Source organism: Brassica napus, chromosome A6 (genome assembly GCF_020379485.1).
Source record: "Brassica napus cultivar Da-Ae chromosome A6, Da-Ae, whole genome shotgun sequence".
NCBI lineage: Eukaryota > Viridiplantae > Streptophyta > Magnoliopsida > Brassicales > Brassicaceae > Brassica > Brassica napus.
The window spans coordinates 21,400,820-21,423,793 of record NC_063439.1 but is presented as its reverse complement, the minus strand read 5'-3'; the positions used below and the strand labels follow the sequence as shown (position 1 = coordinate 21,423,793).

General features: G+C 35.4%; 5 protein-coding genes and 1 long non-coding RNA gene across 8 annotated transcripts; 3 read left to right on the top strand and 3 right to left on the bottom strand.

Moving 5' to 3' along the window:
- Positions 1-3,405: 3,405 nt before the first annotated feature.
- LOC106348287 lies at positions 3,406-4,213 on the bottom strand. The gene is made up of 3 exons (XR_007314431.1): positions 4,074-4,213; positions 3,867-3,967; positions 3,406-3,778 (listed from the first exon to the last, which is right to left on the bottom strand). It is a non-coding gene; the product is annotated as an uncharacterized LOC106348287 (long non-coding RNA).
- A 983-nt stretch (positions 4,214-5,196) lies between these two features.
- Positions 5,197-7,744, top strand: LOC106348282 (eukaryotic translation initiation factor 3 subunit B). 2 transcript variants are annotated; one of them, XM_013787996.3, is made up of 9 exons: positions 5,197-5,346; positions 5,459-5,528; positions 5,634-5,697; positions 5,783-5,854; positions 5,929-6,183; positions 6,290-6,364; positions 6,441-6,538; positions 6,612-7,428; positions 7,519-7,744. In XM_013787996.3, exons 2-9 carry the CDS (start codon positions 5,470-5,472, stop codon positions 7,573-7,575), a joined length of 1,497 nt encoding a protein of 498 aa, XP_013643450.2. In that variant the 5' UTR covers positions 5,197-5,346; positions 5,459-5,469; the 3' UTR covers positions 7,576-7,744. The 2 variants fall into 2 exon arrangements, with proteins under 2 accessions (XP_013643450.2, XP_013643449.2); XM_013787995.3 differs by having other exon boundaries at positions 5,231-5,528.
- A 1,134-nt stretch (positions 7,745-8,878) lies between these two features.
- LOC106350543 (putative nuclease HARBI1) lies at positions 8,879-9,925 on the bottom strand. Its single transcript, XM_048781652.1, has one exon. It carries the CDS (start codon positions 9,923-9,925, stop codon positions 8,879-8,881), a length of 1,047 nt encoding a protein of 348 aa, XP_048637609.1.
- A 1,045-nt stretch (positions 9,926-10,970) lies between these two features.
- LOC125610009 (glutathione S-transferase T3-like) lies at positions 10,971-11,882 on the bottom strand. Its single transcript, XM_048781651.1, has one exon. The coding sequence runs from the start codon at positions 11,880-11,882 to the stop codon at positions 10,971-10,973; it is 912 nt and encodes a 303-aa protein (XP_048637608.1).
- Positions 11,883-13,966: 2,084 nt separating this feature from the next.
- Positions 13,967-18,554, top strand: LOC106350546 (acidic endochitinase). Its single transcript, XM_048735092.1, has 3 exons — positions 13,967-14,538; positions 14,798-15,008; positions 15,620-18,554. The coding sequence occupies exons 1-3, from the start codon at positions 14,232-14,234 to the stop codon at positions 16,023-16,025; spliced, it is 924 nt and encodes a 307-aa protein (XP_048591049.1). The 5' UTR covers positions 13,967-14,231; the 3' UTR covers positions 16,026-18,554.
- Positions 18,555-18,632: 78 nt separating this feature from the next.
- Positions 18,633-22,008, top strand: LOC106352006 (G-type lectin S-receptor-like serine/threonine-protein kinase At5g24080). Of its 2 annotated transcripts, none has more exons than XM_013791697.3 (5): positions 18,633-18,962; positions 19,108-20,471; positions 20,571-20,748; positions 20,851-21,301; positions 21,500-22,008. In XM_013791697.3, the coding sequence occupies exons 1-5, from the start codon at positions 18,688-18,690 to the stop codon at positions 21,869-21,871; spliced, it is 2,640 nt and encodes an 879-aa protein (XP_013647151.2). In that variant the 5' UTR covers positions 18,633-18,687; the 3' UTR covers positions 21,872-22,008. The 2 variants fall into 2 exon arrangements, with proteins under 2 accessions (XP_013647151.2, XP_013647152.2); XM_013791698.3 differs by having other exon boundaries at positions 18,738-18,962; positions 19,119-20,471.
- Positions 22,009-22,974: the final 966 nt, after the last annotated feature.

Sequence of the window (22,974 nt, the reverse complement as noted above, 5' to 3'; positions counted from 1 at the left end):
CTTTGATACACGGGTTATATATAAAGCCTCGTAAAGTTAAGTTTAAAGCTTTTATGTAAGTACTATTTTGTAGGGATAGTATGTCATTGTTGACTAAATCAAACAACATACTAAAGGAAATAAAAATATATAAATTTGAATTTGGAAGTTTTTTGTATGATATTCGTTGATTACAACAAAATTCTATTTTCATGTGAGTATGATATTGTTGACTACAACAAAGACGTGATAGAAGCTTATCTCCCAAGGTTATGGGCAGGCCCGTCCCTTGCATAAGGCTGATGAAGCATGTGTTTTAGGCCACAATCAAATAAATAGTTTTAGAGGTCACATTTTAGAGATGTTTTAGTGTAGTGGTTTCAGATTGTTTGCTAATACTCGTGACATACGATAGTCAACTCCTATTATGCACTTCTTTAAAAACATATGTATCCTTCCACTATTTTTTCTGTCAGTTTTCATATAATATATTGCTTACTTAACAATATGATTCTTTTGTTGACAAATAAAAAAATAATATGACTCTCTTCGATTATTTTCATTCCTTAATAATTTTCTATATCATATTTTTTACTATCAAGTAATTATATATTAGAATATATATTTTTTTTGTATCTGAATAGTATTAGAGTTATATATTACTAACTTTAACTGCCATAATTATAAGTTTCCTACTAAATTTAAATAAATATATTATTATCTGCTAAATATTGATTCATCGTTGAAAACATATTTTATTATTATAATCTCTAGCTCTAATACTATTCAGTTACAAAAAATTATTCTAATATATAATTACTTGATAGTAAAAAATATGAGGCTATTATGTTAACTAGATATTTTTCCGGGCTACGCCCGGATTTCTTTCATTTAGAGTAATTTAATTAGTTTATTATAGAATCTGTATTTGACTACATATTTTACACATAGATTGAAAATGCTATATAAATTATTAGAAAAAAAATCTATTTTGTATTGGTTTTGGTGACTAAATTTTTAAAATTATTAAAGTTCATATTGTTTTCTTTCATTGTCAAAATACATATAACTTGGTAAACAAACTGAATAAGAAAATAAATTAAACTTTAGTTGAAATTCAATTATTCTTTTATCTCATTTATTTGAATTTTATAAATATATTGTTATATTAACATATAATTCAAACATTGTTTTTACGTTAAAATTAACCAATGTATATTTTAAAAAATTTAAGATTGATTATCTATTATTTGGACGTTAAAATTAACCAATGTATATTTTAAAATTTTAATATTTATTATTTATTATTTGGTGATAAGAAAATGTATATGAATTCGTTCTTAAGGCAGTGGTGAAATGACGAACAATTGAAATCTAAAAGTGATGTACATTTAAAAAATCATGAATTTATGTCAAATATTTTTGTTTTTATACAGCAAAACAAAATATTAAAATTATAATAATATTCTCTAATAGCTATATGTATGTTTTCCCTAAGAAAATCCAAAGAATGTAGTTGTTTTTCTTAAAAAAGATTGACAATTTATTAATTTTAGTTGATATTCAATGATTGCCTTCGCTCACTAATGGAAATTATGGTTATAATATTTTGTCTTGGGGCTGATAAGAAGGGGTTCACAGCGTTGCTATGTAAAAACCTCAATATTACTCATATAATCTTTATGGTTCATCATATCGAAGTATCATATTATTATTTATTTTACCTTGAAATAAAAAATCAGTGTTTGTGTACGTAGAGAGTAAACCATAAGTATTAAGTTGGATAAAATAACCGAAATTAATCATCATATGTAGCTTGTACTTGCAATAGTAAAAAACTTACAAAACAAAAGTAATTGTTGATAACTTAAGAAAAATTCTATGATTATAAATTATTGAACAAACTTACATTGTTTAACTTTCATGACTCCTAGTCTCCAACCAATTGCATACAGGAAAAATAAATCTTAAAAAAAATGCTTTACAAAGTTCTGAAAAATTCTTATTTGTTCTTTTATTTCTGTAAACATCAAAATGTCTCCTCCTTGAGCTTGTACAACGTCATTTCTTGCTGTTTGATGTAACAACGATCCTCTTCGTCCACCAGGAAAAGATTCAGATAATACTTGACACTGAATTTGTTGTTGATGTTTTGAGAATCTATTGTGTCTTTTCCGGCAAAAAGAATAACAAACTCGTGAACTTTGTAATATACCTCCATCGAACTGCACGTACTTCCTTCTTCACTTGTCTTTCCTTCATGAAAACCTTCTGTTCAACTGCCTCTTCGAAAAACACATAAATAGCAAGCATTAGATATGTGCACATCTGGATCCAGCTTCAGCAAACACTTTACTACTCTTTCAGCCATCTTAATGTTACCCTTTTTCCTGCAAGTAGAAAAAAAAAGAGCTTCACATAATAGTGGCTTCTTCCACTATTATGTTCTTTATCATTGCTTCGGCTTCCTCCAACACGTTAAGAGTAGTGTTTTATTGGGCGGGTAAGCAAATAAATGAAACAATACAAACACATTTTAAATTTTAATGAAAATTTCAGTTTATTTTATTATAATTTTCAATATTTTTTACTACAAATTTTACTATTTCTTTTGTTTTTGAAATTATGCATTTGTTATACTATATTTAAACAATTCACTAAAACATAAATATTTTACTTTCTTCACAATATTTGCTTATCTTGAATTTAATGGATTTTAAATACATTTCTTCTCAAATTATATAATTTAAAAAATCGAAAATGAAAAGCCAAATTTTATCTTTCTTTTTTTGGAAAATAGTCAAGTAGCATAAAAATTTGATATCAGTTGTTATTTTTTAATATTTACAAAATATATGTTAGGTTATATATTTATGTATTATTATATTTGAGAAATATATTCCTGTTTTTCTTTTTGTGTTTTTTCAAACTCACATTAACAAAAAATTAAAAATAATGAATTCCACAATTTGCTTTACTACCAAAGGCTAAACCAAAAAGATAACAAACAACCGTAAAAATTATTTATAGGGCATTTGATGTATTGTTAATATATATGGTTCAAAATTCCAGTGTTAAAAATGTGAATTTTATTATAAATTTTTAAAATTTTGCACTGATGTATCATGTTTTTTTTTCTCGTTTGTTGAAATGGCAGCAAAAAAAATGTCTGAACTTATAATAGTACTTATTTTATTATGATTAATGATGTGATTAAGTTATGATGACTTATTCAACAAATCATTTCGTATTATTCTCACTATTTTCTCTTATAATTTTTACTATTTAATATATTATCATTGTTAGAAATCATTTAGTTAGCTTAACACCAATATATAATTGTTAGAAATCATTTAGTTAGCTTAACACCAATATATAATTATTTTATTTTGTCATCAATATTTTTATTTTTAATCTTTTTAAAAATGTTAGTCAATTGTACTTTTTCATACATTTTCTCTTCCAATTCACAATATACAACACATTTTTTTCATACATTTTCGCTTCCATACACCGTTCTTGGAAAGTTTGTGATTAAGCTATACTCTTCTGTTTCTAGCATCCAAGTGAATCAACGTAGTCATACAATGTTTATATCTTGGTATTGCTTTCAAACCTCCTCCCTTTTCTTTATCCATTCAGGAACCTTACAAAAATCTACTTTATCACGGGAAATAAACAGTCCAGGAGCAAGTGCTTACTCTTGTCTCATTCTCACTCTAGCAACTTCTCTCTCTGCAGCTTCACGCTCAGCTCTCCACCGAGCCTCTTCTTCTTCTGAGTTAACTCCCTCCCCAGCCTATAAGTTACATGTTTTAAATGTGAGAGCTGGCAAAAGATCCAGAGGAAACTGTAGGATGATGCTACATAATGCGATAGCTACGTACCAGTAGATGACCAGGTTCATATGCACGTATGAGATGCAATTTAGTATTACCCCATCGAAGCCAACAAACAGGCCCTCAGCAGTCTCATCAGCAATACTCATCTACACACAATACGTTGCAGACAATTAAGTGTTTATAAAATATATTGTTGCCTCTGTGTGTGTTTCTTAATTCCAAATCTAATAAAAGGTAAAGGATCCAATATACCTTAGCACACCAACAACATTAGTGTTGTTTCAGGCCACACAAGACACAAGTGAAGGATGATACAGTCCGCTAAAGCTTCTTTGTACACATGGAGAAAGAGACGTAACACCAGCCTTTGTCCATCTTGATCCCAGTGCCCCTTCCAATCTTTATTGCCGGGGACAGATAGAAAAGGAAAATAAATCTGGAGTCGCATAGTATAATGAGTCAAAGGAGGAGATACAGAGCCCCTCACAAAGGAGGAGATGCAGCACTGAGTCGTTGGAGGCCCAGAGGGGAGGCAGAGACGCAGCGGCATCGAGACAGGTCCTAGACGGCGTGAGAAGCAGCACTGGAGATGGAGGCGTCCGTGAGACTTCAACAAAGAAAGAAAAGCTTGATGAAAAAAAGATGACCTATCGGTTTGATTCAACAAAACGCAGAGTTTAGTAATAGACTCTGACCTCTTATTGCTGACGTGGCGGAAATCTGACCTCCTATTGGTTGATTATTATTGAGGACGTGGACAGCATGAGAGGAGCTCTTATTCAACTTTTAGTATTGTATTGATGTGCTTTAGGCCACCAAATTAATAGGGACGACACTGGTTATGGCTGTCTATGTATAGCGAAGAAAGTAAAGAAGTAAAGAAGACAAAGAAGATCCAAAGGTGGCTGTGCTGAAGGGGATCTTGGGATCACTTGGAGTTGAAGATAAGGCGCTTGACCACATCAGAACAGAAGCATACAAATTACAAAGAGAAGAGAAAAAACAGTGAAAAAAGGAGAAGAGATGAAGAGAATGAGCTTTTTAGGTTATTGCATGCTCTTAACTCGAATCTGTTTGGGAAGAAGTATACGGTCGTGCGACGATATCTAGAAGGATAATAAATTCTCTTCATTAGAGCAACGAATTGGTTCTTCACATTTTTATATACTTTTTCCATTAAATTCTTTCCAATAATATTACTACAAAATCTACCAAATATTGAATAACATTAGAATTTAAAGAAATTAGAAAATTGATATCCTTAATCCAATAACACAAGATTTTGAAAGAATTGAAGAAATTGAATAACACTATAATTTAATGGAAACTATAATTCTTTTAAATTATATCAAACTTCTAAATCCAATACCCAAAAATTTTACGTTTAAAGCTTAATATTACTTGAAAAGTTACATAACTCTGGATCTAGGGTTTCTGCCTCTCGCAATTAGAACTTTGAAAAGCCGCAAAAACACCTAATTTCACCCAATCAACAACAGATTCATCGGAGAAGACGAAGAATTAGGTATTTTTTTTCATCATCCGTACTTACAGATCTAAACATTGAGAGACAAAAATTCTTAAAGGAAAAAAGAAACTAAAGTTCCATCCTTTTTACGGGATGGCTGATGCTGAAGTGGAGAGAAGAATGAGAGGTGATACCTGCACGATTAGTACTCGACGACGTACATATAGGAGGATTGAGAGGTGATATTTTTTTTTATTGGCTCTCTCTTTCATGGTCTTTTTGATGCAATTTCAACGTATATGTGGTGTGGGTTTTTGAACAATCGTTCCTCTTTTTTTATATAGCAAAGCTGGATCTAGTCGATCCCCTGAGGAATCATACTTGCAGTTTATCAAGATCGAAACCAAAGTAGGCACTGTTTCTAATTCGTTCAATTATGTGTTGAGTATGAAACAATTTTCTTTTGACATATCTATGTTGTGTTTCTGTGCAGAACCCTCCCACTAGTATTCCATGCTCTTCTTCTCTGACCAGGAGGTTTTTCGACAGACCCTTGGACTCCAAGGTGCGTCACTGTCTTTTTTCATCTGGCTGGCTAGGTTAGGATGCTTGCTAACCAAATATATATTTTCTTTGCAGTGCTTTAACGTTGGAGTTGGAGCCTTGGATCAATTATTTATCCGTGATGGCACACTTGACAAGCTTATATGGAATGATAATTGGTCTGTTGATGAAACCGTATCTTTTTTCCGTTATCTTGCTGATAAGAAGTTGCCTTCGCGGTGGTCTCCTCTAGGTTCCTTCTTTGTCTCATCTAACTACAACTTGGTCATTATTTGGGGCTCAAGATATTATACGGACTTTGGCCGCCTCATGCGTTTTAATCACTATCAGGTTTGTCTTCTTCGTATTTATTTTGAAAATAACCAATCATGCCTTCTCTCTTTTTTTTTTTTTTAAATAGACTTTTGATTCTCTTTTTTTTTTTTGGTTCTTGAAGGTAGAAGAGTTTGATATTTCCCCAGGTGAGAAATACCTAGTAACCTATAACAGACCAGACCCAACTGACCCAAATGTGAGTGCATCTTTCCTTCTTTTCTTCCCATAATTTCTCTTTGTTGCAAAATTGTTCTAATTTGTGCTGTTTGCAGGGACTCTGGCTAAAGATTTTCGATGTGAGCACTGGGACAGGAATCGTTGGACTAAATAATGCTGATGTTGCTGACTCCCCCCAGTGGCCTGTGATAAGGTTTTTTTCTTAACTGCATTTCGGTTTTATTATTACACAAGTTTATTGATATGGTAAATGTTTCTTCATGCAGATGGGCTGGGGGTAAAGATGATACATACTTCGCCACGCTTAGCAAAAGCAACACTGTATCTGTCTACGAGACCAAGACTTTCAACCTGTTGGGCAAGGCACCACTGAAACTTGATGATGTTATAGATATTTCTTGGTCTCCCACAGAAGCTGTGCTTGCAATACTGTGTGGCGAGAAGCCTCTCAAGGTTCTTCTGTTGCAAATCCCCGACGAGGTGAAGCTGGCAGAGAAGGAAATTACCGCTATTGTTGGCGACTGCAAGATGCACTGGCAGAGCAATGGTGAGTACCTTGCTGTCAACACTTATGGGGGGTTTGAGTTTTTCCGCATCAAAGAGAAAGGCATACCCACGGATTTTCTCAAGGTGGACAAGAAGATCCTGGCTTTTGCGTGGGAACCTAGCGGTCACAGATTTGCTGTGATTTACGGAGACGAACCAACCCTAACTGTCAGTTTCTACTCGATGAAGACACCTGGAAAGGTCACAGAGCTTACTACTTTGAGCAACAAGCAAGCAGATTCCCTCTTTTGGTCGCCCAAAGGCAATCTCGTGGTTCTTGCTGGATTGAAAGAGGGCAAGCTTGAGTTTTTTGATGTGGATCGGCTTGCTCAAATTTCCTCAGTTGCAAACGTGAAGGCCAACCAGGTTGTTTGGAATCCAAGTGGGGAATATGTTGCAACGGTGTCTACGATACCACAAGAGGAGTTTGATAGTGATTGGTGCAGTGATCCAAATGACCCTCTTGATAGGTTTACTATCTGGTCCTCCGGTGGAGATTGTCTTTTTGTTCATCAGTGTCAAAATCGCATAATGCAGGTAACGTACAATTATGACATAGTTTCTCTTGGTAGAATACATAACTACTGGCTTTTACTCATATACTTTATTTTCTCTGATTGCTTGCAGCTTGATTGGCGCCCTTACGGAGGAATCATAGATGATGACATGCTTAAGACGCAGTGAAGAAGAATGCTTTACTGTTTATGCAAGTATTTAAACTTTTTATGTTATTTGTCAACTTCTCTGCTATGTTTGGTTTTGGCTTTCGTTTCCAAGATCTCTCTAGTAACTTGTTTTTTCTTATTTTTGTCAGCACTCCATTAACTTGTTATAAAGCTACTATTTGGTCCAATAGAGGTAGGAAGATAATGCCTTTGAATGTTTAGCACATGTACGCTGCTTTTGTTTAAGTAGTATCTGATTACGATTCAAACATGCTATCTCATTGTTGTTTAGCAGAGAGCACATTTGTTCAACTCATATAGCTAGTTTTGATTCCTATATTACAAAGTAAGAAGACTTGAGATAGCAGCTGCATTATTAACAGTTATAAGTTACTATATTTGATCAAAAAGCCCACGGTCCTCTCCCGCCGGAGCTCAATTGATTGTGGCCTCGTTGCAACGTTCCCCAACGTTGAAGGATGGCAGCTTTGAAAGGTCACGTCTTGATCTCCATTGACTCTGCCCTCCATTTCCCTCGAACGCATCAATTCGAGGGCTACAAGAGAGAATGCGAGATGGGTCTCTCCAATAGCAGCTGTGATACCTATGACATAAGGTGACATAAGGTCTCTTAGAGTGTGATCACAGCCATCAAGACACCGTTTCTCCCTGATGGAGATTCGACCTCCAAGCATACAATAAGCTAGTCAACACGCAGATAGAAAATAAGGCGTTGAAGGTGTGATCGTTGGCGGTGAAGGGCAGTTGATGAGCACATCATTGCTTATAGGCCATACCGTGAACTGTTTTGGCATTTTATTGAACAATTATTTGTCTACTTTGTGGACGACCCGCATCCCTCGGAATAACACCAATTATTCATGCTTATTTCTTACAATAAGCTATTTCACAAGATAGTGACAGAAAAAAAGCTATTTCACAAGAATTCTATTTTAACTGATGAAAAAAAATATATTTAAATTGTGAATGTAGAATATAATTATAACTGATCAGTTTAATAATTATAATGGGCCACATGACACGTAAGAGCACTTGCAATGGTCATCCCCACATTGGGATCCTTGGCAATTGTTTAATATATTTTTTTTGTTTTTTTTTGTTTGAACAGTGAAGGATTCGAGTCCAAAAAACTCGTCCAATGGTAATCCCGAATACGGAGTTCTTAATAATAAAATATAATTTAAAAAAAAAATTGAAATTGAAAATTTATTAATTGCATAATTAAAATAAAAGGTACAAGGATTCAATTTAAAGATACAAGGATTAAAAGATACAAGGTTTAAATATAAAGATACTAATTATTAATCTTCATCGCCAAATTTATTCCAAATGTTTTCGATCAAATCATTCTTCAATCGTTCATGAGTTTGCCTATCACGAAGATCATTTCGGTTGGGAAATATATTATTGAGAATTGTCGGGATTTCGTTTAGTGTAGGGTTTGCGTTTAGGACCTCCGAAGTTCTGGAAGATTCTCCTTCTTCAAATTCTGAAATATCGTACCGCATTGAATAACCATCTCGTTCATCTTCAACTATCATATTGTGTAGTATGATACATGCTCTCATTATCTTCCCTATCTTCTCTTTGGCCATTGTACGAACCGGGTTTTTCACAATCGCAAACCGAGCTTGCAATACTCCAAAAGCCCGCTCGACATCTTTTCGGACTGATTCTTGAACTTGAGCAAATAACTGTTGTTTAGGACTTTGAGGGAGTGTGATAGTTTGGATAAATGTTGACCATTTTGGATATATACCATCTGTGAGGTAATATGCCAACTTATACATGTGGTTGTTGACCATGTACCTCATCCTGGGAGCTCGACCTTCTAAAAGGTTATCAAACACAGGAGATCGATCGAGGACATTAAGATCATTTAAGGTACCTGGAAGACCAAAAAATGCGTGCCAAATCCAAAGATCTTGTGAAGCTATGGCCTCTAGGACAATAGTCGGTTTTCCGTGGCCACAGGCGTACTGTCCTTTCCAAGCGGTTGGACAATTTTTCCACTCCCAGTGCATACAATCAATGTTCCCGACCATCCCAGGAAACCCTCGTTTCTCTCCCATATCGAGTAGTCGTTGAAGATCCTCTGCTGTGGGTGGTTGCAGATACTCATCTCCGAATAACTGTATTATCCCATCAGTGAAATGATGTAAACAAGAAAATGCAGTGCTCTCACCAAGTCGGAGATATTCGTCAACCGTGTCAGCCGAATTTCCATAAGCAAGTAGACGAATTGCTGCCGTACATTTTTGTAGTGCAGTAAGACCCCACCTCCCCGTTGCATCTTTTCTTTGCTGAAAGAATGGAAAGAATTGTTCAAGGCCATCGACAATACGCATGAATAATCTCTTATTCATGCGGAATCGGCGTCTGAAAGTTTGTATCGAATATGTCGAATGGTCGTCGTTGAAGTAGTCATTGCTTAGCTGGTGCTGTCCTCCTTTGCGGTGTCATTCTGTATAACTACGGGTCCTTTGCGGTATGGGTTCGGCCTCCACTATATCGTCGTAAATTTTGTCAATGAAATCTTCGATAATATCATCCAATCTCTCCTCGATTTCATCATTTTCATCAGATGAAGATGACGACATTGCTTATCCTGCTGGATAAATAATAATTTGCTTAGAAGATTTCTTATATTTTTCAATCTCTCTATTTTTTTTTCCTTATAAGTTAAAAATATAATAATTTCTTCTAAGTTTGAAAAATCTCTTATATTTAGTGAATCTGATATATATTTTTTATCTATTCAATTGGAGTTTGTTATAACTTTTAAAAAACCAGCGTTTACTAGCAACTTTTAAAACTAAACTTTACTAAATGGTTATGATGAAACAAAAACAAAATGACAAGCGAAACTGAGAAGAGAATGCATGTAAAACTGAAACAAAATGCATGTAAAAGTGAAACAAAATGACAAGTCAAATACAAATGCAAGTTAAGCCATATGAGAGAACAAGCGAAACCTGATTATGGTTATGGTACAGAGAAGCAAGTTGATGAGATGGATAAAAAGGATTGAGAGAAGCAAGTAGCAGACAAATATTACAATGGTTTTCGTTCCAAAATATTACAAAGGTTTTGATGATAAGGTTTTTGATGTTGAGGAGAAAGAGATACATATCCGAGTACTTATACTACAAGAAGGGAAAACCCGTGACTTATGAGCAGGAGCTACATGCCAAAATGCTCTCACTACTCTAAATCCACCCGTGACAACTCCGCATTAGCTAAGGAACAAAAGAACTCCTATCCTCCTGTGACTACCTGCAACAACACGTTTAAAAGATGGTTAGTTTAGCTGTAACAACTAAGCAAGTACACACATCACACAACAAGTACTAACTTTTCCTGCAGGTGACCTCAAAGAACACACAGTACACATCATAACATTTCAGACATAAGCTTCATTTTTAGTGTTGTTTCGATCTCAGACAATGGCTCTTTCTTGGCCAGCAAGCGATCAAGGAGTTTATTTCTAGACAGTTTTTCCTTAAGTTCTAAAACGCCTTGTAGCTTAGACAACTCCTCATCTCGACCACTCTTCTTCTTCTTACTGGCACCTTTCGCAGCCTTTACCCCGACTGGTCTATCCTCATCTTCTCCAACAACATTTTCTTCTGGTCCGTCAAGATCCACCACTGGCCTCCGTTTTTCCTTTCCACCATCCTTAGCCATATAAGTGGAGGCCCATTTCTGCTCATGCCTGAGCTCTCTCCAGCAGTGATCGAGTGTGAACTTGGTATTGTACTTGGTGAAGAATATGTCGTAAGCAGCTTTGATCACATCATCATCATTTTGGCCGCTTCTCTGCTCCCTCAGCGCCTGGTTGTAGCAACCAGTGAATCTGGATACTTCATGATTGATCCTAGACCACCTCTGCTTACAAGAAGTAACCTCTCGCGGTACTTCCCCACCGAGCTGAGGGCTGGCGTTGTAGTAGTCTACAATACGCTTCCAGAAAGCAACAGCTCTCTGCTCGTTGCCTACGAGAGGGTCCTTACTGGTGTTAAGCCAAGCACCAATAAGGATCCTATCCTCTTTGGGTGAATATTTCCTTCTATCTGCAAAGGTCTTAACAGACTCCTCAAGGACTTGCCTACGAGACTGACCAGGGACTTGCCTACGAGACTGACCAGGGACTTGACTAGGACACTCAGGAGGGATTTGGCTAGGACTCTCAGGAGGGATTTCGCTAGGAGAATCATCAGGAGCTTGAGACCCGAGCCAAAAAGGCTCGGGTGATTCAAGATCTACTGGCATTTGACTGTACAGAAGGTGTCTATAACCCGACATGGCTGTAAAAATGCTCTGTGTTACTCAAGTAGTTACACAGAGCCTTAAGTAATACATGTTCCAATTTATTATACAATAACAGCCTATCAAATCTGAGCAGTTAGGAAGATAGGAAGCAAACTAAAAGCAATTAACAAAAATCAGTAGCATTTATTAATACAGTCCTAGTTTAACCAAACACCATTCAAAATCAGTAGCAAAAATCAGTAGCAAAATTAAATCCTATGCACTATAACAGCTATTTAACCAAACACCATTCAATTAATCTACAGCAATTTAAACGTCATCCCACCACTTCCAGATGTGAGTGGCTCCATCAACGACATTGTTGCAGGTGAAATACCTACGGCCTGGATCTTTTTCCGTGTAGGCTGTAGCAACAACCGGCTCACTCCCACAGTAGCAGATCGTCGGGATGCCATCATCCCCCTCAGGTTGAGGTTGGTTCTGAAACGGCTCTCCATTATCGAAGCTACTCTGAGCTTCATCGGCGTACAACTGAGCTTCAGCTTCGAGAAGTGAGGTGATGTCGATGGACACTGATGATGAGGACGGCTGGCTATAGCTATACCTTCCCATTTTCGTTAACCTGCAAAGAAAGAGACAAGCAAAAAGCAAAGATTAGCAATGATTTTGAAAAACAATAAGAAAGACAAACATATCAACACTAAATAGAGTCGCAACCCTAAATCGAATGGAAAAAATGCACAATTTTCAAATCCCTAAATCGATCGAGACCCAAAAGGGTTTTCAAATCCCTAAATCGATCGAGACCCAAAAGGGTTTTCAAATCCCTAAAACGATCGAGACCCAAAAGGGTTTTCAAACTCTGTTGAATATAAAAAATCTCCAGATCGCAGAATTTTTTCGAACCCTAATTTTGATACGAAACGATCCCAACTCTATTGAATATAAATGAAAACAATCTAGTTCGATTAATATAGAAGAAAACGCTTCTACTTACCTTGAGGATCAGACGGAGTTGAATCGCGAAGGTGGGATCCGACAATCGCCCTAGAGAGTTGAGAGGTTTTTTTTTCTTTGCTTTCGTCGAAATGAAGAATTTTTTCTCGCCAATACCAAACACAATCGCGCCTCCGTCCAATTTCTTTCTGCCACGTCGCCCACGGACCGGGTCCGTCAAGATGCTATTTACGGATCAATTTGTCAAATGGGCTGGGTTTATATTAATTAAAAAATCCAAAAAGTGCAACGGACCGGGCTTACGGATTTGTTGTCATCCCCCGTTGCAAGTGCTCTAAGAGTCACGCCAAGAGGAAAAACCGAAAAAGTCAAATTCCAAAACGTGAAGTCCTAAACGACGTCGTATTCTCTCCCTACTCGAGATAATACTGAAACTAGAGGGTTTTGTTTTTTTTCAGAGCAACTAAAATGGCGTTTACGACCACCAACGTCCTCTCCCTTTGCTTCCCCTCCTTCAATCATTCAGTATCATTCAGTATCTTTATGTTCTGTGTTTCTGTCAATGAATGAGTTTGGTTTCAATGTGAAAGCTTGGAAATTGTTTTTTTAAAGCATGTATTAACAGAAGTAGATTGTTGTTTGTGGCAATGCACAAATTTGATTTCAGTAATAGAATTGGAGCTAGATAATACTGAAACTGACAAGGAAGAGTACATCAGTTGTACTTGTAAACGAAGTATTGTGCTATGAATTTATTCTTGTCTCAACACAAGACAAACTTGCGAGTCTTAAATATTTTTTCCGGTTTCTTCGGTAACAAAACTTAGTAATGATTTTGATCGGCGAATGTTTAGGAAATTGTCATTCTTAATTTCTTTATATAACTACAGTTGGTGGGCAGATATTCTAGATGGCTTGTTAAAACGTTTGAGATCTGCATCTAGTTTAAGTCGTAAGAGCATCTCCAATGTAAAACCCCATTTTTTTCTTCAAAATGGAGTAAAAGTGAAAATGGAGTAAAATAGCTCTAATCCTACTCCATTTCCCACTCCATAATGGAGTGATGAACAAACAAAAAATAGTTTACTCCATTTATGGAGTAAATTTCATTATGGAGTAAGATATGGAATTGGGTTGGAGTATTCTTTACTCCATATTCATTTTTACTTCATTTTAGAGGAAAAAATGGAGTAGGGATGGAGATGCCCTTAGGGATATCATTTGACGGAAAAAACAGACAACCAATTGAAGTCATTCACTCTGTGTGAGAGCCATTATACAAATACAAAGATAAGATTCAAAGTGCAATAAAGGAAAAACGCACAAACGTTTCTTTTCTTGGCACCTTAAGTCTTTTATAAAAGCAAGTTAACCAATGACAAACAAAACAGCCAAGAAGAAGACAAAGACATCAAAAACAAAAATATGAGTAACATAAAAAATTTTAAGCCTGTTTTATCTTTTTTCTTCTTCATAAGCTGTTGTTTTTGCAAACCCTCCCACCCATCCAGAGGCATAGCCATCTACTGGGGCCAAAACGGCTTCGAAGGTAGTCTCTCCTCCACATGTGCCACCGGCAGGTATGCTTACGTCAACATCGCCTTTCTTGTGAAATTCGGAAATGGTCAAACGCCGGAGCTCAACCTTGCCGGCCACTGCAACCCTGCGGCCAACACTTGCACCCATTTTGGCGCTCAGGTCAAAACTTGTCAACTTCGTGGCATAAAGGTCTGTCCATTCAAATATCCTTAACGTCTAACGTTAGCATACATTTATCCAATGATAAGCTAGTCTACATGATATTACAGTATTTTGCTGGTTACAAGCTACAGCGATTTTCATCTATATACGAATTTGCTTCCAGTATTCTATTGTCAATAACTTTTTTCTTTTTTAACTCAAACCACTTTTCCCTCCCTCAAATTTAATTAACCAGTTTGAAAGCACATCTACTTTTAGATTTGGTCATGGTTACAAAAAGTTCACATGAGTCTTTTTAATAACAAGGTTGTTGTCTCTGGGCGGCGCCATTGGAAACTATTCAATCAGGTCTAGGGAGGACGCAAAAATGGTCGCTGATTATTTGTGGAACAACTTTTTGGGAGGGAAATCATCGGCACGTCCCTTAGGTGATGCTGTTCTTGATGGTATCGATTTCAATATCGAACTTGGCTCTCCTCAACACTGGGATGATCTTGTTAGGTACTAGGGGAACATTTTGATCAACATATAGATTTCATCTTTTATCACCAAAAAAGAAATTTATTTTTTCAATTCTCAATCTTATTATAATACCTGGGCCAAAAAATCTAGAACCTAAAGACAAATATTGTCAATGTTTTAAAAATCGGGTAGGCCATAGCCGAAACAATTTTATTAATTTCTGATTTATGCAACTAAAATCGGTTTAAACTGTTTTAAATTAGTTAAAATTGGTCTCAATCATTTAAAGCAATCTAAACTTGTCTATATCTGTTAAATTAAGAAATAATATTAATATAAATCTAAAAATTTGTCTAGCTTTTTTAATAATTCATCAAAATAATTTTACAATTAAATCTTAAAACTAAAATATCTGATGTAAAAATGTAAAATATATAAAAAATAAATCAATAAATTGTTAGCATTTAAGTCTTGTATAGGTCCCGAGTAATCCTTCTAATTGTTAATCCTCAACAAAGCACCATAGTTACCGCCTAGTAATTTTTTAAACATTGGACACATAGTAAGATGTGATATACTTATAACAAAGAACATAAAAGGAGATTTTCATAATTGTTGACTTATAAATTTGTATTTGAAAATTTGGACAGGTTTCTTTCAAATTTTAGCTACCGGGGAAGAAAAGTGTACATAACAGGAGCTCCTCAGTGTCCATTTCCAGACGATCTAATGGGAAGTGCCCTTAAAACTAGACTTTTCGACTATGTTTGGGTCATGTTCTACAACAATCCACCTTGTCAATACACTTCAGGTGATACGCAAAGCCTTTTCCATTCATGGAAGACGTGGACAACTTCGGTCACTGCCCAAAAAATCTTTCTAGGTCTCCCAGCGGCTCCTGAAGCCGCTGAAGGTGGATACATCCCAGCGGATGTACTGGTTTCACAGATTCTTCCAACTGTAAAGAAGTCACGAAAATATGGAGGTGTGATGCTTTGGTCTAAATTTTGGGATGATAAAAATGGTTACAGTTCATCTATAGTGGCTCGTGTGTGAAAGGAAGCTGAAGTTACCTTTGTATGCTTTCAGTTCTCTCGTGTTTGGTTTATGAAGAATTGTTGTGTGTGTGTGTGTGTGTGTGGGGTGCATGTTGGTATTTTGATTTGCAATGTGTGTATCAGTATTAAATTACGTCATCATCAACCTTCAAATAATGAAATAAGGATTACTTGCTTTTTAGTATGCACGGATACTTACTATATATTTCATATTATATTATATGTTTCAGCTCCACATGGCATATAACATCATTATTTTGAAGGTTGAAGATGAAACATATTACATATAGCATCATTATTTTGAAGGTTGATGATGTTCAGCTCCACATGGCCGACTCCAGTTTTGAAAGAAAAAAATTAAGTAAAAGATTTGCAAAATTTATTTTAAGGCGTTGACGAATTTGCTTGCAGACTTGCAGTCAAAACTATTTTAGTTTCAGACGTTTCTCTAGTATGTATACATAAAAATTAGATCGAAAGAATATACAATTCAAGTTTTTTTTTGTAAACTGAGGCGAATATACAATTCAAGTTCTGTTTTTTTAGTTTTAAATTTAAGGGTTTAACTAGATTTTGATCCGCGCTACGAAAGCGCAGGTTTTTCTTTGGATTGTAAACAAAGATTATAAATTAGTATTTTAAAATTGTTATGCATTATTATGTTACAAAAATTATATTATATCGAAGAAGAAATTTATTTAAAATTATCTAATTTATGAATTAGTTTATTTATGATTTTATATATATATACTCTTATGTAATCTCTTTATTAGATATGAACATTTTACCAGATCGTGAAACAAAACTGAAATCGATCTGGAAATATTGGTGCTGTTTGGGTTTGGATCTAGGACAAAGTACATATTCAATTTTTTTTTAGACCCGCAAGTTTTCTTTGAGTCAATATCCTAACCGAGACCCTACCTAATACCCAAGTACCTGAGGTTTTTTGTGTATATTAGGTATATTCGAGTATTATAGATATGTTTTTGGTATTGCAAATACTTTTAAAGTTTTGCGTTCAGGTTTTCGATTTTAGTTTCAGGTTTTTAGTAAAATTGTAATAAAAATATATAGGGTATTCAGAATTTGTTTTGGGTATTTTTGGTGCACTGGGTCAGATTTCAGGTAAAATTTTGGATCTTTTCGGTATTTCAATATTTTGGGTACTTGTTCTGGTTTTTGGGTATGTGTTTTAGTATTGTTTTTTTGGTTTTCAGGTACTTCGAGTATTTTTTTGTTCCTCGATACCCAAACTAATTCGGACCTGTTACGTACCTAAAAGTTATAGGTATTTTACAGGTATTTGAATTATAGATTCGAACCGATCATGATCTGAAAAGAACCAATCCAAACCTAAACCAAAAAGTTAAATAATAAATTTTGTGATAAATACTTTGTATAAAAAATAATTTAAAGTAAAATATATAATTTTTAACAGATGGTTTACTTTATTAAAATTTGATTTTGTTTGTTTGGAAATATATAATGTATGATGACATGGTATAGTATTATGTATGATATATGTCAATTTTTAAATGAGTTATGAAATCTGTTAAAGTTGATAAAGTTATTGAATTTAAATAACATATATGCGGTATATTATTTTTTGTTTAAAATATTTTGTAACAATGTTCCTATATCTTGGTTTTTAAAATAGGATAAAAGTATAAGAATATTTAATATTTGATTTGTTTCAAATTTAAATACTTTTGAAGTAAGATATATTCTTAGTAAATATATGAATTAGCTTTTTTCATAATTTAAAACAGAAGACTCAGAAGTATAGAAAGGATGGCGTGTATTGTTACATAGTTGGTGGATCAAACGATTTATATAATTTATTTATATTGGGTGAAATGAGTCATTTATTAATTATGAGACTAATGAGACATGTTTAGAGAATAATATAATAAAGTATATGTAGTACATTATTTTTGTGTAGCAAATGGTACAGTCATCTAATATAGGAAATTATATGTCGTATAACTTTGTTCTTGTACAAAATAATGTGGTCTAATAAATAAATGTATTATTAAATGTTTGTTAGAGAAATTTTTAGTTACTTATTGTTAATTAAATATTATGTTAAGTCCAAAAATATTGTTAGTTAAGGAAATGGTCCAAACAACCTTTTTAGGTAGATATATTAAAACTCTTTCCCTTTTAATAGTATTGATATGCATTGCACTAGTCGGTTTATTCAGTTTCCATCATATATAAAATGGTTTATTTTTTGCTGATTTATGCGACACTGGATAATCTTCACTTTCACGAACACATTGTCACAAATTATACAAAAATTATTATAAAACATTAATTATTATTAAATTATGGATACACCCATTTTCCATTCCTATTTAAATTTTCATAATTAATATAGTGTCAATTATTTAAAAGGCACAAAACAGGTTGCCGCCAAATCTAAAAATCCAACATTGTCAATTATTTAAAACCGACCATTTAAAACAATGAGCTTTGTCAAAATTTAGGTCACCCGTAAAGACACGTGCCACAATCACCTTCGTCAGAGATCTCCCACCGAACCATCTCTCTAATGCGTTCAAACTTCAAACCATTAATATGCGATATATAAACAATACAAAAGCATTTGTTATAACGATTTTTAGTCTCTTCCTCTCTTGTTACAAGATTCTACTATGTCTTCATTTCATTTTAGTTCTCCTTATTTTTGTCTCTCGTTCTCGTTCTTCTGCTTGTTCTTGGTTAGCTCGGTTCAAGTTGGCTTGGCTTCTGAACCGAACATCAGTTTGGGTTCAAAGTTATTAGCTAGTGAACCGAACCGGGTATGGGTTTCCGCAAATGGTACTTTTGCAATCGGGTTTACTCGGTTTAAACCAACCGACCAGTTCTTACTGAGCATTTGGTTCGCACAACTTCCCGGTGATCCAACCATCGTTTGGTCTCCCAATAGGTACACATAATCCTCTGACTTTTTATTAATGCAAGTATTATATACAACGTTATAAACTAATTTATTTAGTTCCAGCGGTAGATTTGTCTATGATAAGAAATTTTCCACACTATTTTCACTCAAAAATCCAATATCTAAAATATAGAAACTCCCCAGTCACAAAAGAAGCAGTCTTGGAGCTAGATGCAACCGGAAACCTTGTACTCTCCGACCAAACCACCACCATATGGGCCTCAAACACCTCAAACCACGGCGTGGAATCAGCAGTCATGTCCGAATCCGGAAACTTCGTCCTCCTTGGGACCCAAGTTACCACCTCTCCAGCCATTTGGCAGAGCTTTTCACAACCTGCCGACACTCTCCTTCCAAACCAACCCTTAACCGTTTCTCTAGAATTAACCTCTAACCCTTCACCGTCGCGTCATGGCCATTACTCACTAAAAATGCTTCAGCAACACACTTCGCTTAGCCTAGGTCTAACCTACAACATCAATCTTGACCCTCACGCAAACTACTCATACTGGTCCGGACCAGAGATTTCGAATGTCACAGGAGCTGTCACCGCGGTTCTTGACGATACCGGAAGCTTCAAGATCGTATACGGAGAATCCTCTACAGGAGCAGTGTATGTCTACAAGAATCCGGTAGATGAAAACCGGAACTATAACAAAAGTAGTAGTAATCCCCGGTTAACGAAAAACCGGGTTCAGCGGAGGTTGGTATTAGAGAACAACGGTAACCTCCGGTTATACCGATGGGACAACGACATGAACAGTTCAAGCCAATGGGTACCTGAATGGGCGGCTGTGTCAAATCCATGTGACATAGCTGGGATATGCGGTAACGGTGTATGCAACTTGGACCGGACCAAGAAAAACGCTGACTGTTTATGTCTCCCCGGTTCGGTTAAGCTTCCTGATCAAGAAAACAATAAACTCTGTTCAGACAACTCATCTCTGGTCCAAGAATGCGAAAGAAAAATGAACCGTAACAATACCTTCAAGATCTCGACGGTCCAAGAGACTAACTACTATTTCTCTGATCGTTCTGTTATCGCCAATTACAGCGATATCGGTAACGTGAGTAAATGCGGTTCGATGTGTTTATCGGATTGCAAATGTGTTGCTTCGGTTTACGGTTTAGATGATGAGAAGCCTTACTGTTGGATTCTAAGGAGCCTGAACTTTGGCGGGTTTAAAGATCCTGGTTCGACACTTTTCGTCAAGACTAGAGCTAATGAGTCTTATCCTTTCAATAATCACGATGATAAGGATTCTAAATCACATAAAAGCCATGGGTTAAGACAGAAGGTTCTTGTGATTCCTATAGTTGTTGGGATGCTTGTGCTGGTGGCACTACTTGGGATGTTGTTATACTACAATGTAGATAGGAAGAGAACACTAAAGAAAGCCGTAAAGAACTCGCTGATCCTTTGTGACTCTCCTGTGAGTTTTACTTACCGTGATCTTCAGAACGCTACAAATAGTTTCTCCCAACTTCTTGGATCAGGTCTGAATCAAGAATCTTCATTTTTAATTTTATAACAAGTCTTTCTTTATATAGTAAGGACCGTTTTAAATCTTACTTACTATGTTTTTATGATGGCAGGTGGATTTGGGACAGTATACAAAGGAAGAGTAGCGGGTGAAACGCTGGTTGCAGTGAAGAGATTATCAGTATTATCTCATGGAGAGCGAGAGTTTATCACTGAAGTCAATACCATTGGTTCCATGCATCACATGAACCTAGTTCGTTTGTGTGGTTACTGCTCCGAAGACTCACACCGGTAAGATAAAAACATTAACCCTAAAAAGACTTTTTCAATATAATTTTCTCTGTTTTAAAGCAAAAAGATTTGAGGAGAATATATTATTTTGGGACATTACAGGCTTCTAGTCTATGAGTTCATGATAAATGGGTCGTTAGACAAATGGATATTCTCTTCAGACCGGACGGGCAGGCTGCTTGATTGGCGTACACGTTTTGAGATAGCTGTGGCAACTGCGCAGGGGATATCTTATTTTCATGAACAGTGTAGAAACAGGATTATTCATTGCGACATTAAACCCGAGAACATCTTGTTGGATGAAAACTTCTGTCCTAAAATATCAGATTTTGGGTTGGCTAAGATGATGGGGAGAGAGCATTCTCAAGTGGTAACAATGATTAGAGGGACGAGAGGGTATCTAGCTCCGGAGTGGGTGAGTAACCGGCCGATCACAGTGAAGGCTGATGTGTATAGCTATGGAATGCTTCTTCTTGAGATTGTTGGTGGTAGGAGAAATCTTGATGTGTCCTTCAACGCTGAAGATTTCTTTTATCCTGGATGGGCTTACAAGGTAACATCATAATATCTTTATAAATCTTTGTTATGCATGTAAAAATGTATCATAATATGTTAATAAAATTTTTTGTTATGCATATAAAATGTCTAAAAATAGATTGGCGTGTTTGGATAGTTTGTCTAGCGTTTAGACTGCACTTGAACGTTTGACTAATGCCTAACGATGATTAACACATTGATTAATAACGTATAGGAACTAATGAACGGGACGGCCCTGAAAGTTGTGGATAGAAGGCTACAAGGAGTAGCAGAGGAAGAGGAAGTGGTGAAAGCTCTTAAAGTGGCGTTTTGGTGCATACAAGATGACATATCAATGAGGCCATCAATGGGAGAAGTGGTGAAGCTTCTAGAAGGATCTTCAGACGAGATAAATCTGCCTCCAATGCCGCAAACGATTTTAGAACTTATCGATGAAGGACTGGAGGATGTGTATAGAGCGTTGAGGAGAGAGGTTAATAACCAGCTTAGCTCTTTCACTGTTAATACCATGACAACATCTCAGAGTTATCTTTCTTCCTCTCGGTCTCATGCTACTTGTAGTTACTCTTCCATGTCTCCTAGGTAGTTCTTTTGGCGTTTTGTAGTTTAAAATTATTTCTCTTTTTTGTTGGCTAACTAAAATGTAATCTTCATTCTCTTCGGCATTTTTGTTTGTTTGTTTTGTGTTTGTTTAATTAAAAATAAAATGATGTTATGACTTGATTACTAGTCATGAGGGAGTTAAAATGTTGTTAATGGTCTAATATTGAAAACAACATAACTCACCTCATACCCATCAACCACGAATACACATTTTCCAGTGAGGTACATGCCTAGAATTGTTGTGGATTTGTTTGGTTAAAATCAAAGTCTTTTGACGATTCTAAAGTTGCATTCTCTCCTAATGGGTCACTTATGTGACAAAACTCGATGATGGTGCCGATCTGGTAATCACTTGATGATTATTTATGTTCATGGTTAGAAAATGGCATGTAGCCGGTTTTTGTTGGGCACTTGTAAATGTTATTTATGGATTGTCAATAACATAGATGATTATTTACACGTTATTTATCATGGTCCAAGACATATGTTTTAATTTGAATGTATGCATATCAATCGTTAGAGGCAATGAACAAAGTTTGTACTTTTGATGGAGCAATATGTATTGCGATTCTAATAGGTGAATCATTAATAACAATCGATTTATGTGTCCTTATTTCTATCAATGTTCTTAGTAATCCATGTTTAGCTTGCACTCTAATCTGATTGTCATGTACTGTATCCAAATGTTTTTGTTTTTCTTTTGCAAGGATGAAAATAGAAATTCTTAGACTAGTAAAGCTTCCACAAGAGGTTTCTTCTCAATTACAAAAGATGATAAACTATTTGGTCAACATGGATTTGAGTGTTAATCTGCCTTTTCACAAGTCACATCAAAACATTTTTGAAGTTTATGACAGAAGTAACCAATTGAAATGCTTTTTCAAGATATTATGCAATGATCAAGAAGAATCTACTCAAAAAGAAGTTGATGTCTACCTGTTGGACCATCCACCAAACAGCCGCAGATCAGTATCTCTAAAAGTTTATGGATTTTCTGGAGTTTATGCCACCGTCTTGGGGAAGTTCACATGTGTCAATGAAATGATGATGGGAGTTCTCATGGACTTTGTGGAGGATGCGTTTTTG